This window comes from Urocampus carinirostris, chromosome 4 (genome assembly GCF_059441175.1).
Source record: "Urocampus carinirostris isolate Australia breed hairy pipefish chromosome 4, RoL_Ucar_1.0, whole genome shotgun sequence".
NCBI classification, from domain to species: domain Eukaryota; kingdom Metazoa; phylum Chordata; class Actinopteri; order Syngnathiformes; family Syngnathidae; genus Urocampus; species Urocampus carinirostris.
The window spans coordinates 8,692,596-8,709,339 of record NC_142352.1 but is presented as its reverse complement, the minus strand read 5'-3'; the positions used below and the strand labels follow the sequence as shown (position 1 = coordinate 8,709,339).

At 41.0% G+C, this 16,744-nt stretch overlaps 1 protein-coding gene across 2 annotated transcripts in view; it reads left to right on the top strand.

The window, feature by feature from the left end:
• The first annotated feature begins 374 nt into the window (after nucleotides 1-374).
• Nucleotides 375-16,744, top strand: part of bbox1 (gamma-butyrobetaine hydroxylase 1) — a 53,986-nt gene continuing 37,616 nt past the window's right edge. Inside the window, exons 1-3 of one of the 2 annotated variants that reach the window (XM_088333589.1) lie at nucleotides 375-498; nucleotides 5,725-6,164; nucleotides 12,470-12,584. In XM_088333589.1, the coding sequence (XP_088189715.1) occupies nucleotides 5,763-6,164; nucleotides 12,470-12,584 (517 nt within the window). In that variant the 5' untranslated portion in view covers nucleotides 375-498; nucleotides 5,725-5,762. Of the gene's footprint in view, nucleotides 499-961; nucleotides 1,042-5,724; nucleotides 6,165-12,469; nucleotides 12,585-16,744 lie in introns of those variants that run through there. The other variant, XM_088333590.1, reaches the window with a different exon arrangement.

Below are 16,744 nucleotides of genomic sequence, written 5' to 3'. Positions count from 1 at the left end.
ACTGTTCCTTGACATAATACTGGACTCTGTTCTTTTGCTTAAAGTTCCTGACATTAGTTTAAACTTGTAGTTTGCATTGACAATATCCATTTAGAATAAAAGCTGATATACATCATATAAAATAGGTCTACAAACTCAATAATATTGTTAACTCAAGAGGAAATGTTTACCTTTCAACTTTTTAAGAGCCACCTCAAAAGATGCGCCCTACCTTTAAACTCTCATACAGCTTAATTCCCTAACTGCTGCTTTAGAACGGCCAAAGTAATATATCAAGAAGACAATATATGCAGGGGAAAGGTTATCTTGGTGGTAAATAAATCAAGCCGGTATCGTAGTGAGGAGATCCAAGGGTTGAGGACACGGGCGCTACGGTTATGTCATACATGTTGCACTGCCTCCTTCGGCGACCTTTCCCCTACTTTCTCTTCCCCACTGACAGCCGACATTTGTGTTGACGGACGCTCAGCCACGAGGACCGAGGGAAGCTAAATACAGGTACCCACGTGTTTAGTGTCTTTTCACGGGGTGTCGGGTGACATTTGTTGAAACAAAGAAATATAAAAGAACAAGCAAAAACAACAACAAAGTAGAGTGCTGAACGCGGAGGCGAAGACCTGACGAGCGCTCGATGACGTCACGCTGCTAGCTAGCGCATAACTGGAATTTTTAGGTTTTCGATAAAAAAGGGACAATAGAAAGAAAAATAATTTTACATATTTCACCATTCTACCGTTTTGTGGGACGTCAAGCGAGGGTAACCACTAGGTATGCGTTGTTCCCTCACCGTTTTTCGCGTTGCCATGTTTGGTGCTTGCAAATCAAATCCACCCGCTTCAAGTGATGTCACGTCTCGTTTAGGGACACAGGAGCTGTTATTTTATGACGTATTAAAAGTTTAACAGACATCTAACAGTTGATTTGGGGATGTGATGCAGATATCTGTGATTTAAATCTTGTGTCGTCAAAAAAGAAGACGTATTCCCCCGTTATCATGTTGGGCTATTCAACAATGTTCGAGTGACGTCATCCCCCTAAATGGTGAGGGTGTTTTGGCTGATACGCAGAAAGTTAAATGATAGGTTTTAAAGTACTCAAAAGTTGTAATTTAAACGTTTTCTCTACTAAGTATTTCTTAACAATGCCTAACTGAGTTTAAAGAGACCTTATGCTTTATTTTCCCATTCTCATAACAGCTGTTCGGGGCGGAACACGCTAGGTTATAGGAAAGAGGGCAGGGGTTGTGCCGGAGAGTGACGTCATGGTCGTCCTTGCTGGTTTTTGTTGATTTACTTTTCACAGTGGAGCATGGAAATGGTGAAAGTGAGAAAAGGCTTGATTCTAGTAAAGTCCCAACGCCAACACAAACGGCCAAAAAGTTGAAAAAAAGAGGAATTTATTCGAGGGGGTTGGACAACTACAGCCTGCGGGCCATTGGCGGCCCGTCGAGCTTATTCATCTGGCCCACCAAACAAAACTGTGAAAAATATATTAATATAACTACAATGTCACTAATAAAATATAGTTTTAGTGACACTGTTATCCCCTGTGTCTATGTGCATACCTCTCCCCATCCACTAAAAAACATCAATTTTATGATGCCTTAATATGTACTGCATGCAAGGCCAACATTCGAATTGCTGGGTTTATTTTTCTGTAGTTTTTTTTTAACCTCTTTTCCTTTACTCTTACCCCTTAGCTGTTTACATCATATTTGTTGGCATTTTCTTATTTATATTTATCTTTTTCTTTTCCTTTTTCTTTTGGGTTTCCCCCTAGCTTTTTATTTTTCCCCCTGTTTTTTTTCTTCGTATTTTTCTTTTTTATACTTATTTTGTTTTGGTTTTTCCTAGCCCTTTACCTGTTTTTTTTCCTTTTTCTTTTCACTTTCTTCCTCATTTCTTTTTTTCCAACTTGTGCTCTGTTTTACTAGCATTTTCTTCTTTTTTCTTTACTTTTTTAAGTTTTTCTTGTCCTTTTTACGTTACTTTTCCTTTTATTTTGCTTTTTTTTAATTTTTGTTTTGTTTGCTTTTTTTTTGTTTTTTTTTTTGAGTTTTTCCTTGCCCTCATGAAGGTTTTAGATCAGAGGATGGTGTAATAGTAGTCTGTACATCCCTTTGAGACTCCTTGTGATGAAGACCTATACAAATAAACAGGGCTTGACTTGACAGAGAAATGTACGTACATGCACGCACATCATTAACACGCTGACTGAGATGGCGATCATGACTTTAGGCAGGAGATGGCGGCAAAGAGTAACAAATTCATTAACATAATTGGGCCTATGGAGATCAGCAAGCAGCGTGGTGTATGAGAAATATTTGTTATGGGTTCTTTGCACGAATGCATTATTTCTTTTGTGCCAGTGCCCTATTTTCCGCCTTTTATGATTGGACAAACTGTCAGGACCAGAACGGAAATAGGACCCAATTGCGTAACGTTTACCAAAAGTTTTATTGAAAGAAAGAGGAAGAGCTGCGCCCACGATCCGGTGTTCACTGGACGCGGGAAGCAAGTCGCTCTCAGACTCGGACTGTGGTCCAAACACGGAAGTCGATCCTCCGTAGCGAGCGATGGTGATGTCAGGGACGTAAAAAATGGTCGGTAGCCGGGACTGAAAGGGCAAAGCGTGGTCGGATTCGGAAACGAGTCGTAAGCCAGGACGGGAGAGTAGACGTAGTTGGGATCAAAAATGGGTCGTAAGCCGGGACGGGAGAGTAGACGTAGTCGGGATCAAAAATGGGTAGTAAGCCGGGACGGGAGAGCAGACATGGTCGGGAACAAAACAGGTTGTAGCCGTAGACAAGCGGGAGCAAAAATGGGGACAGGCAGGAGTCAGGGTCGAAAAAGGCTTGCCTTGTACAAACAGGTTTGCAGACGGACTGATAACAGGGGATTGACGGGAATGGGTTTAAATAGGGACAGGGAGCCAATCAGAACCCGCAGCGGTTGGCGCCAAATCAGCGGGCAGAGGTGAGTCACATTGGTAATCATGACACAAACTGATTATTCTAGTCGTCCATGACCCCAGTAACCGTGCATATTCTTCGAATCTTCGCTGCATCTTTTCTTTATCTAATACTACAATCAACAATAGTAGAAAATCGACATTTGTTTATCCTTTCTTATGGATTTGAAAATGTTAATCTCAAAGTTTCTGTGCCCAACTATGCTCCATCAATGCCCAAGTGATTACACAAGAACTGACCTTTTCATTGTGACTGCAACTATTCGTCACAGATAAGCTGGAAACCGAGACTGCAGTTAAAATGTATGTCTGAGGTGGCAGTCCACAACGCACCTTTTTAAGACCTTTAACTCAACCCGTGTCAAGTATTCTACATAACTTTCTTACTGTACCCTTGTCATAAACTGGGGTCAGCCACAGTAACAAAGAATTATATAGCTCATGGTTAACCAGTGATCATAAAACATCATTTTAGTGACAGTTCCTTGGGCTCATATGAATCACTCGTACATTAAATGAATGAATGAAATTTTTTTTTCGAACATTATAAAATAAAAACGGGACAAAAACAATGACTCAACAACAAAAATAATGTTAACATGTTCGAAAAGGGGTAGTTAGAAGCAGACGCTTATTTTCCCTACCCCTTCATCTTCCCTATAAATTACATTTTACGTATAGCTTTTCTTTTGTGTCTAAATATAACAAAATCTCATGGATATACATATTTACATAGGATGGATATAGTCACATATTTTATACTGTTTTATATTGTTGTGGGCAGCACGGTAGTGCAGTGGTTAGCGCGTGTGCGGCACAGTTCTGAGTTCATGAGATCGAACCCCCTGTGTGGAGTTTGCATGTTCTCCCCGTGCTTGCGTGGGTTTCCTCCGGTTTCCTCCCACATTCCAAAAAACATGCATGTCAGGTTAATTGGCCGCTCCAAATTGTCCCTAGGTGTGAATGAGTGAGCGAATTGTCTGTCCCTGTGTGCCTTGCGATTGGCTGCCAACCAGTTCCGGGTGTCCCCTGCCCACTGCCCGAAGATAGCTGGTATGGGCTCCAGCAACCCCGCGTCCCTACTGACGATAAGCGGTGCAGATAATGGTTGGATGGATATATTGTTGTGTGTTTCCTGAGAATCTGAGTTGCATGACCTGAAAGTTGCCTAGTATATAAAAGTTTAAGTTTAAATGAATTAGAAGTTCACTGTAGAGTCAAAAATAGATGCTATTATAATTTTGTAAAACATTAATTTAAGACTTGGGTGCTGACATTTTCTTACGACTAGCAGTTTCCTCCAACTGGAAATCTGATCGGCTTAACCAACAGCGTTATCGACACCGATCCTATGTTACATGGGCCTTGGGAATTGTTGTTGAAGGCCTCCAGGTGGATTTCTTAGCCTAGCAACAAGTAATAGCTGAAATGTGATTGGTTGGAATGAAAATGCTTAAATATAAAAACAGTCATCTGGAAGCAGGGGTGAAGCAATGAAAATGAAATGACAGACAATTTGGAATCATTTAATACGTATTGATGGACGAAATATAATTACCGTATTTTCCGCACTATAAGGCGCACCGGGTTATAGGGCGCACCCCCAAAAAATAGTTTTTGGTCCCATATTTTCCACACATAAGGCGCACCGGATTATAAGGCGCTACAATGGGAAAATCGACAAAACAGTCAGTTCAGTCAAACTTATTACACCCTTAACATTCCGAAAGCTTGCAAAGAAGCAAATAAGTGTCTCAGACATGTACGGAAACAGTGTCTGTACGATGTCACCAATCACTCAAATGCATCGTTCCAAATATCATTCGGAAGGTTAAAGTCTTGGGATTCAAGAAATGGCAAACATTTCTTAGTTTCCATTTTATTTTTTGCAGGCAACTGTGTGGACAGCAAAGTAAGAATTTTATTGTGCAGGGAAACGGGGTTCTTTACTGTGCATATGACGATAAACACTTTGAATTGAATTTAGTTTAAAAATAGACTCATCACAGAAACATCAAGATCGTTCTAAAACAAGATACCGGGAAAATATAAAGCCGCATAGCTCACCTAAGTTCTCTTGCAGCCATCACGTTCAATAATGATACGTAACCATGGTGTTCTTACAACAGTGAGTGTAGTAAATCCAGGAGAGTAAAATATTTACAAATACAGAATAGTAAAAAATGATTTCTCTATGCCGTAGTGCAACCCAACGTGTGATTCACATTCATCTTTTTCGGCCAATTGCAGGCTTTGTTTCGCCCCTTTAGCCTATGCGAGCCTGTAAATGATAAAAAGGATCCGCCCCCTTTACCTCCGAATAACTTTAGCCAATAGTGACTGATTCAAATGATGATTGACACATTGGTTAGGAAATGAAACGCCGGTATATAAATCCCAGCATACACAGCGGACGACTTCGCCTTCGGGGGAAAATCTAGTCGGCGGCTGCTTGCCTTAGTTGCAAGACTTTGCGACTTAATATTGATCCATATTGTTAGAATATGATATAATGAAATTGTGAATGTGTTTAATTGCTGTTAAAAGTGCCAATAAAATTGTTCAAACCATATATAAGGCGCATGGTCAGCTTTGGAAAAAAATAAAGGCTTTTAGGTGTGCCTTATAGTGCGGAAAATACGGTAACATCACATGTTTCAGATATATTTTAGGCCAGCAGAGAAGGCTCTGCAGTCCCTGACGACCCACCACTGTTAAATTAATAGTCTTCTTATTGCTCTTTGCTATTCACAGTTGGTGTTCCGCAGACATTCGGAAGAGAAGCCGGAAAAATGCTGAGTACCTTGGCCCGAGTCGCCCGGCCTGCTCTGCAGAAATGCACTTCATCTGCGGCTTGTCAGAATGTCAGGTTTTGTGGTAGACCACACAAGATTTCTCATGCACCGTCTGCCCATCTAACACGCGTGCAGCTTCGTGGACAGCAGACTTTGGGGTCAGCCTCCCTTTCTGTGGCCAGCAACTCTGTGAGGCATGCCCGGGCACTTGATGAAGAGCGGCTGGTAGAGGTCGAGTGGGAAGATGGGGGGCAGAGCCTTTATCCCTTCACGTGGCTGAGGGACAACTGCCAGTGCCCTGTTTGTACACTGCAATCAGCTCAGGCCCGCAAACTGCTGATGTCTGACCTGGATATCCACACGGGCATTAACGTTGTGGAGGTTACCAATGATAGCAAGGTAGGCCAACCAAATATTGTTTTAGCATACAGTAATCTATTGTTTTTCACGGGGGTTGCGTTCCTAAAAAAATCCTGCGATGGTCAAAACCCTTGAAGTAGAAACATTTATTTATTTATTACATACCCAGTGTTCATTTTACCTCTGAAAAGTGATGAGTCCCGGGGACTCGCATGCTCAAAAATCTATGAGTCCCCAAAATTTAGTGTTATCGAGGTTGAAATTGTAAATCGGTGACAAATATATAATAAAAATCTATATATTCATTCAGTTTTAATCATCAAATTATTAATTCATTTTCTGCATCAAATTATTGTGGGTAATATACCGATTAAAGGGATAACCACAAACCTGTCTTTTTTTTCATTTTCTCCTTTTATACTTCCTTTTTTTCTTAACTTCTTTATACAACATCATCATTGGTAATACAATGCATCAAAGCAAGTGAGCCGTTTGAGAGCCGGCTCTCTTTAATGAGTTGAGCCGAAAAAGCCAATTCTCTAAAAAGAGACGGACTTTTCACCACTCAACTCGAGATCGGCGTGCAGACGAAAACTCGAACCGCGAGACCAAAACAACATCTGCCGGATCTGCCTGACGAAAAGTTTGGAGTGCGGTAAATCTTTATTTAGAAAAAATGTAATCGGGTAATAATGATAATTTTGTGTCAAAAAAGTTGCGTCGCGGGGACGCACGTTGATTTGAGACTGCGTCCCCAGCAAAAATGATGCGTCTAGGACGCAGGGACGCGGGAAAACGAGAAAACTGCATATCAGTAACATATAAACCACTGTAACAAAACAACAATTATATATCTACAAAAAAACCCACAGAATTGCAGTTGAATGAATGGTTTTTAATGTCTTTATACAATATTACAACAAAATTGGAGGGCTTTACTTTTAGTGTAAGAAAGCAATGTCGAGAGCTGCCTGCTATCTGCATGCTAGCATTGGGGATTCTCAAATTGAGCCAGGTCTCCGTGATGATTAAAATACAAGAGTCACGAATGTAGGAGTTCCCACGTATTACAGATCCAGGTCATCTGTTTCATAGGTAATGGATCTGGTGTTTAGTGAGATACAGGCTCGGCAGGGGTGGCTTGGGAGATGTGTTATGTTGCCTTGCCTCAGTAGGCCGGACCTGCAGCCTCATTATTGCTTTCTCTCGCGACACCGCCTCAGCCTCTTCCCGGACCCGATAACAATACACCGAGCACCCAGTGGTGATCAGCATTTCTTTTCGCTCTTCTGACGTGCTCAAAGTCTGATTTAATTGATTAATTTCTTTTGAATGTAACAAGCCGATAAAAAAGTAACTATTTGTGGTAAAAACATGACTACCACCCAAAAAATTAAAGGGGAACATTTTGTTCTTAGCATAAAAAGTCCAGGTAGAAAATATTGTGTTATGAGTGTCTTAAATATTTTTGTTCTGTTGTAAGATCATTCATTTACCTTGTATTAAATCATATTTTTCTTATTTATTGATGTACTTAAAAAGATTACTACAATTATTCAAAATCGTATGCCAACTTGCATATGTAATAATTAATCCCATTTTAAGTTTGAATTTTCTTACTAGAAAAAACTTTTTAAAGATATAATATGAATTAAAAATGTTAATAGCTAAAATTGAGTAAAATCTTTCTTCCAATGCTACATGATGTTTTGCAGTGTATTCATAAGTTCTGTTATCAGATTAAACGATCGAAATTGTAATTTAATGGCCGTTTTGATTAATATACATTTTACGTACAGTAAAAGTTCTCAGCAATAATGACATCAGTTTAATAAGGACTTTTGATTATTGTAAGATGAAATATCCTGTTTTAAGTTTTTTCGATTTCACACACTCCCCAGAGTGCCTTATTATCTCATTTGTATGAAGTGATACCATTGGGAAAAAAACAGCAGTGAAAAAATACCTCTCACTGAGCAACTCAAATTCTTTAATTCGTATAAGATATATTGACTGATGGTTGCTTGCTTTTCCTGAGAGGCCTTCACTGGGACCAGGATCCACCATTTTACACTCTCAAATATTACAGTTGTGTTTCCGTTCATTATTTGTTGCACCACTAATTGTTATATTCCAAGTTAATACAGTTCCTTTCCCTCTGTCTGAAGAATATTATTCATCACTTATATATTTTTTTGCTTAATATGTAGTCAAAACTATCATGAACCAGAACAGGACCAGGACCCAAACTAGTGACGTTACTCACACAAGCCTTTTATTTTACGAGAAATGATCGATACCAATTGCCCGAGTTGCTATCAGACAGATGGGGTCGATAACGGACAGGGCGGGACAGACAGTATAGATAATGAAACAGGATATCAAAAATAAACAGGACAGACTAGACGGGTACAAAAACTGGAGAGAATAATAAACAGGACAAAAATAGACGGGAACGAAACTGGAAACCGATATTAAACGGGACAAAAATAAACGGGAACAATACCGGACAGGAAATACCAACCGGAAACAGGACTGAGTCAAAATCCACGTCTTGTGGGGCAGAGCATCGTTGACGGACTGACAAAGGAAAAATGAGAGCACTGAGCTTAAACACACGGAAAGCCAATCTGTCAATGGGCCGCAGCTGGCGCCACACGGGCGGGGCCAATTGGCCATGGCAACCATGACAAAAACTGTAAATTTGCGATCGTTCAGGGATATCTAACAATACTTCTGCTGTATTTCCTCCATGTTTCACACAACTTCTCCGACAAGTTTTTTTTCTGCTGTGGTTTTCTGAATCAAGCCTGCTTTGCTCATTAACGGTAAAACGATAGGGCAGTACGTTGCCAACAGACGCAAGTCTTTGAGATTGAAAAGGAAACATTTATGGTCACAAAAAACAGGCAGGAAAATCTCTCACCTTTCAGAGAAGGTCACCGTTTTGGAATCGAAAAGGGTGACCTAGGTGAATTGTGTAGCTCCAAGGACAGTGGATGAGTGGGGTATCGCGAGATTTTGCCGAGACTGTATCGGGCGTTTGAGGGATATCGGTGTAGTTTACACGGGTGGGAGTAGTTGCCTTTTGGGCTATGCAACTCTTCGATCACTAATCATTTATCCTTTATAAAGAAAAAACCTCTCTTTGACAAGAACACAGATAATTGACTTACATATTAGCGCTGGACGATTAACCGAAATCTAATCGACATACTGAAGTGACGTAGTGCGATTGTGTAATTGCATAACTCTGTGGTCTTTTTCGAGGATTTATAGACAGCAACCCTAATAAAACTCCCCAGAAGAGGACGCTGTTTACTCAAATCTAACATTTTAATTGATCCATCTACCTTGGTCATATCCCTCAAGAGGGGTGACCGACAGCAAGACAAACACATACAATAACAAAGAAAATAAAAAAGGTAAAAAAAATAGCAAAAAACACACACAAACATCTTTGGACCATGGCCAACCCAACTGCCCTAACACCCAAACAAGTTAGGCATCTCGGCACCTAAGTTGGTCATGCTTTTGTCCCTCCAGATGAAACGGGACACAAGAAAGCGGCCATGTTACTCGGATCAGGGTGACACAACACACTCTTCTGTTCAACAGCAGGGACCGACACTTTTGCGGGAGACCAAAAGGTCCAGCAAACCTTAGTTATAGGGTCACTAAATTTGAGAGGATGTGGAAGTAAAGCAACTGAGTGGAAGAAAGAGGAGATTGGAAAAATGATGACTAACATTTTAATAATCCTGTAAATTGAATGCTGTCGTTGAATCGTTTGGAAAATCTGGACGGTTTCAATTTCACATTGAAGTTTTGTTCTCAACTGAAATAGTCACTAGTGCTACTAACATTAAACAATATAAGTTGGAAGCCACAGAAATGGTAGGCTTTTATTCTTATTTTTTTTTTGCAGTCAAGTGAAGATGAGTGTAGCATGGACATTTTAGCTTGAAAACAGCTGGGAGAAATGCCTGAAGCGTTACCTGGTCCCAGGTCAAATTTGATCACTATCTGAAAAAACTAAACATTATTATTTGGCACATTGTTTTAAGGGTATGTCCAGGCGTTTCCAAAAGTGACCATTTGGAGACTCCAAAAGGACCGGGCGGGTTAAAGCATGTCAATAGTATTAAACCCTGGATAAATTAGTGGGATCAAAAATCCCCCCATGGGCTGTTGTTTTTCAAAATTTTTGAAAATAAATAAAAGGTTGGAATATTGTCATCTTCCAGGTATTCATCATTAAACATGTGTATACCATGAAGACATTTTCGTTTTTTCCCCACTAATCATCAACCCACTCATGAAAGAGTGTGTGTATTAATAGGTCATGCAGCCAAGGGTTAAGTACTCACAAAAAAAACATAGCACAGAAAATTCTTTTTCCTTTTGAAATAAAAAATCTCATCGAAATTGCAAAACTGGTCTGAAAAATCACCTATAGCTCTTTTCCCAAAATCCTGCAGCCCTGCTTTATATTCCTACCCTTGTCAAAACTTCATTGAAACCATCTTTGCAAGTTTTTGCGTCACTTTTTAGAATCTCAAAAACAGCTGTAATATACATATTCATCAAATATACTCTTGGACATTTAACAAGCATTCTTAATGGGCGTAGCAATAAAATGCATGGCTATAAAACGACTGTTGCATTTTTACAGTCATCAGAGTTTAATCAAATGACAATACCATATAGCCTACATGTAGATTTTAACATAAGATAGCTAAAATGATGCAACTTATAAAGAAAGTCCATGAAAATGCGAAAAAAAACACATTAATTTTTCACACGCGAGACCGGAGAAGTGGCAGTTGTATCTCTGGGGATAATCATAGCCTAGTTGTTAGCCTGGTCAAGAGCAGGCTAGCTGTAAAGACTAAATCACCACACTAACTGAGCCAAGCTAAATTTAACCTGCTTTCATTCAAGTGACTTGAAGCTTAATTCCGCCAAGATAGTACCGTAAATTACGGACTATAGAGCGCACCTGATTATAAGCCGCACCCACCACATTTTAAGAGGATAACTGGTTTCGTACTTACACAAGCCGCACCTGTATATAAGCCGCATTCGCCCACATTAAAACATGTAACACAATCACAAAATTAACCCAAACCCGACTCTGGGACCCGCGACTTTAACTTAATATAAAGTACACAATCCAAAAACCACAGCCGGCATAATGAATGGAAAATGATACCGTAGTTAAAATTTTATGCAGACCTGCAGAGTCCGGGTCCCGTTGAAAGTAATCCAAGGGAAAAAGTGTATATTTCCAAATGTAAGGATGGGAAAAATATATATCCACTATTGTCCGCCGTGTCCACTAACACTCACCTTTACCGGTCCCCGCTTCCCGTCATCCCCCGCGTTTGTTACGCCCCTTCTTTTTAATTGGCCAGTGCAAGACTTATCAGAATAAGTCTCATCTCATCTCATCAGCTGCACCGCTTATCCTCAGTAGGGTCTCGGGGTATCAGAATAAGTGTCCAAAATAAATACAAATAAATACATTACAAAAATATACAGTTGTAAATACATATTATACATGGTCACACATATTTACAAAGAAAGACGGTACACCGAGAGAGTTTTCAAAGCATTAATGATAATATTTTAACTTTCATCCCAAACCGTGCCTGTGAAGGGTAGCAAAACGCTACTAGCAACACGCTCGCAAATGCATTAAACGGATCTGTTAAAAAAAAATACACCGTGCATGCACCGTCCTCATCTTCCTCCTTATAACAGACGTCATCAAAGTCGTCTTCCTTTGCCATGTAGACGTCGTCCCACGCCCCCTTATTCAAAAACACGCTCGCAAAGTAAAGTTTACGTGCAGTAGTTCTGTTTCCATCTTTATCGGACTGCTCGATTGCGTTTAGCTTGAACGCTGCGTCATGTGCCTTTCTTGTTGAAATTTGCATGATGAGGATATGTCTACGTTAATTTAATTTGTGCACAAGCTAAGAAGTTGCAGACTTCCCCGGCGCATATATTCCACCGGCCTAAATCTTACCTTTTGTACTCGAGCGCCGCTGGCGGCCGTTAGAAAAATGACATAAATTGGCCGCATCACTGAATAAGCCGCATGGTTGAACGTTTGGGAAAAAAGTAGCAGCTTATAGTCCGGAATTTACGGTAAATATATCAATATTTTGTAAGTTTGTAGAGTGTACCAGACCATAACTTCTCAACACCCTCCTCGCCTTTTTATTCAGTGACCCATTCTAATGCCTGAAATAAGCATGGTAATTACAAGTAAGAAAATCCCCAAAACAACGAATGACGAAAATTTGTCTTGTAAACTTTGGCTAATTCCTCCACAGTTGTCCATCGTGTGGCCTGACCAGCACACTAGCTTGTTTGATGCCGACTGGCTAAAGAAGCGCTGTTTTTCTCTGGAAGCCAGACAAGCCACGCAAGAAGAGCTCTTTCTCAATGGTGAGTTTTATTTTCAAACTTTATTGTCAGAGCATTAGTACCAGCCACAGGAACTTAAAACCGGTTTGTGGTTGTGTCTGGTTGATTCCAATCACCTCACAAGTATTTAATCTTCTGCTTTTACCTGCTGATGAAAAGATAAACAAACTGCTGTAGAAAATAGGAATCAGGTTTTCTTGGTTTTCCAGGCACTCAGTAAAACGGTTGACAACAAAATTACTCTTCATGCACATTCAATGTTGTGGTAGTGTCAAAATATCAGGCAGGAATCATTTTCTAGAGTTTCTTTTTAATAGCATGGTTCGACGGGTGCTTGCTTACTTGAAAATGATTGATTTTTAATGCTGCATTTTTATAGGTTTTAAAAGTGATTTCATTTGGGTGAAGCACATGTAATTGCATGAAATTGTTGCTATATTTCTTGGCAGTCTGGCCATGCGTGAACAACAAGTCTGCTTAAAAATGACGCCAACATTCCTTTCACGTGGCTTCACTTTGACATTGCATTTCTTTTTACCACCATGATTAACGGCAGTTGGCATTAGCTTTTATTTGTCGTTGTCATGTGAAATGACATTGCCCCCTTTGGGTCGTGCCCAAGAGGTGCACGATCCAGGGAGGCTGCTATTTATATAAACGGTAGCTAGAAAATACAAACAATGGCTCAACGTGGAAATAATCCAGGAACAGGTATTGTCGGGACCAGAACGGAAACAAGACCCACTTGTGTTACGTTTCTCTCATTTTTTTTGGAAAAAGGAAAGGGTTGCACCCACGATCTGGTGATCGCTGGGCGCGGGAAGCAGGTCGCTCTGCACGCAGAAGTGGGACTTCCTTGGCGAGCGATGGGGGTATCGGGAACGGAAAAACGGGTCAGTAGCCAGGACGGGAGAGCAAAAACGTGGTCAGGGTCGGAAACCAGTCGAAAGCCAGCACAGGAGAGTAGACGTGGTCAGGATCAAAAAAACGGTCGAAGCCGGGAAACTTACAGGAGCAAAAACAGGTGGGAGTCAGGGTCGAAAAAGGCTTGCCTAGAGTAAACTGAGGTTCGCATACAAACTAACAACAGGGGACAGATAGGAGTATGTTTTAAATAGGGACATAGAGGCAATCAGAGTCCGAGGCAGTTGGCGCCAGAGGAGCGGGCACAGGTGATGCATATCGGTAATCATGACAGGTATGGAAAAATAGAGATCCAACAGGGCACTATGAAATTATTAAAGGTGTATTAGTACAAGTATTACATATAATTTATAACCAATTATTTTAGGCTATGTAAAAAAAATGAAGGTATTGTATGCAACTGAAAATGTAAAGCTACATAATACCATAATTTTTACCCAACCTCTATATGGAGAGAGATTTGTCTCAAAAACAAAAATATGATGACTTTACTCAAGATGTAAAAATCATCGATCCATCCATTATCTGCACCGCTCATCCTCAGTAGGGTCGCGGGGGTGCTGGAGCCCATCCCAGCATCATGTATCTAGATAAATGCACCCGATAAATCCCAGATATATTTGTGGCTCTGGCAACTTATGAACAAATTTAACTATCTCGTTCGTAAGTAGGGCATCATCTGTACAGGGTAAAACATAGTAAAGACTTAGTCTTTTGTTTTTTTTCTCTTCTATCAGGATAAAAGTACAAAAAAGAATAAAGTGAATTGTAAAAACTCTGCATTTAGCAGCAGTGATTTTAAAAAACCCAATATAATTCACAAGGGTTAAATACACTCAGTTAATGACCCAAAAAAACCAATTTGACTGGAAAAATCACAATTACCCAGCACTGGTGAGCTATTTTCAGAACAGATCTGCGGGCACCTCAGCTGTCCTCAGGAGCCACCCTGCTGCCCGCAGGCACCACGTTGTATACCCTTGTTCTATAGGGTGTCAAAGAATTAACAATTTTGAAAGCCTTGGATGAGAATAAGAGATTGTGTTTTGGACAGCCATGCAAAAAAGTAAGATTTGGCTGCAGAGAAAGGTCTTGCATGTCAGTGCTGCGGGGGTGGACGTTAGTTGAACTCTCTGCTCTATCCTCGGTCCTGAAGGACCCGCTGGGCCGAGCGGTTCTTGATGTACCTCTCCCAGACACGCTCTGTGTGCATATGTGATTGACTGTGTATGCATGCGTGCATCACTCCTTTATTGAGGCTGTGGTTGAATAAACAACTTGGGATGAAATACTTTTGGGCACGGCGTGGCCGCCTCTAATGACACTTGAGTGCAAATCCAAGTTTCAATTACACATGTCAGAGATAACACTTTTCAAAGATAGCACTTGGCTCAAAGAGCAAGATTGAGTGTAAAATGATACACTCATACTTTTGAGCTTGATTTGTTTCTCAGTCCAAGCCAGACTTATTAAATATAAACAGCTTTTTTTCCAGAAATGATTTCTCATAATCTCACATTTGGAATTCACATTTAGAGATATGTCTTCACTCTTCAAGGCCACATTGTGCCTGGCAAAAGCGAGTATACTACACGGTAAGGCCACTGCGAGGTCAAATTAATAACTAGACCCACGGGGGTTGTTTCTAGCAAGTGCTTCACATCATTATTTTTGTCCGGGTCACATCTACACTGATGCGGTTCTTGTGGCTACATCTACTGCAGTTTGTCACTGGCCCTGTCAGAGACCAGAAACGGAGACAGGACCCACTTGCGTTCGTTTTTCTCAGCTTTATTTAAAAGGAGGAAAAGGCCACAATCCGGTGATCGTCAGTCACGGGAAGCAGATCGCTTGGAACGCGGAAGTGGCACTTCCGTGGCGAGCGCAGGTAGTGTCGAGAGCGGGGGAATAACAGGTCGATGGCCGGGACGGTGGAGTTCAGAAAAGGGGTCAGTAACGGGAAACAGGACGGAATAGAGTCGGGGTCGAAAGGGCTTGCCTAGCATAGGCTGAGGTTTGCAGACGGACTAACAATGGGTGACAGGAAGACTGGGGTTTAAAAAGAGATAAACAGCCAATCAGCATCCGAGGCAGTTGGCGCCAAAGGAGCCGACTCAGGTGCCTCGCATCAGTAATCATGACAGGCCCAGTGGTGGCCTGTGCATATCACACCTAGTCCTTCAGTGATTTCCTACTTAATCCGGCTTGAACAATAACCATCCAAATACCATTATTTATGGCATCCTGGTTCAAGAAATCCTAAATCAAAGCATATGTGCGCACGACTAGGAGTCACATCGCCTTAAAAGTTTACAACGCAGGCTATTTTTCGGAGCATTTAAATATCAAAACACCAGAGTCAGACTCTGAACTGTTTCTGTCATGGTTGCCATGGCACCCAATTGGCCCTGCCCATGTGTCACGATTGCCATGACGCCCAATTGTCCCAGCTTGTGTGGTGCCAGCTGCAGCTTGTTGACAGATTGGCTCCCTGTCAGTGTCTAAATTCTGTCCTGTCAGTCCCTTTTTGTCGGTTCGTCTGCGAATATCTGTTTTTACACGGTGGGCCCTTTTCGCCTGTGCTGTTTTTTGCTCCTGTTAGTCTCCCGTTACGATCTGTTTTGATCTCGACCACGTCTGTTCTCCCGCCCCGAATAACGATCCGTTTTTTTTTTTCTCGACTACGTCTACTCTCCTCCTGGCTTTCGACTTGTTTCCGATCCTGATCACGTTTTTGCTCTTCTACTAACTCGTTTTTCCGTCCCCGACACCGCCATCGCTAGCCACGGAAGTCCGATTTCTGCGTCTGAGCAACCTACTCCCCGCGACCAGCCATCTCTGGATCGGGTTTGCGTTCCTTTCCCTTTTTCCCAATAAAACTGTGAGAAACGCTACGCGAGTGGGTCTTGTCTCTGTTCTGGTCATGACAGTATCACTGTAATTAATAATGCAAATATTTGAAATAATAAGAATGTTTGAAATGTCAAGGTTGTACCTTCTCACAACGTCTTGCTTTCCTTGAAAGTTCCTGCATCCCCTTCACTTGTGTCCTCCCACATAAAGCTTAACAGCAGCTATGACATTTGCTGCTGTCTCTCCTCGCATACCTCTGAAAAAACAAAGGAGAATATGTTTGGCAAGTAGATGGATATTATTTTATTTTGTTTGGTTCATTGGTATCAAAAAGTTGAAAAGCAAGCTACACATAATCTAAGTCAACGATTACAACATTCACATTCATGCAATTTTAAGGAATG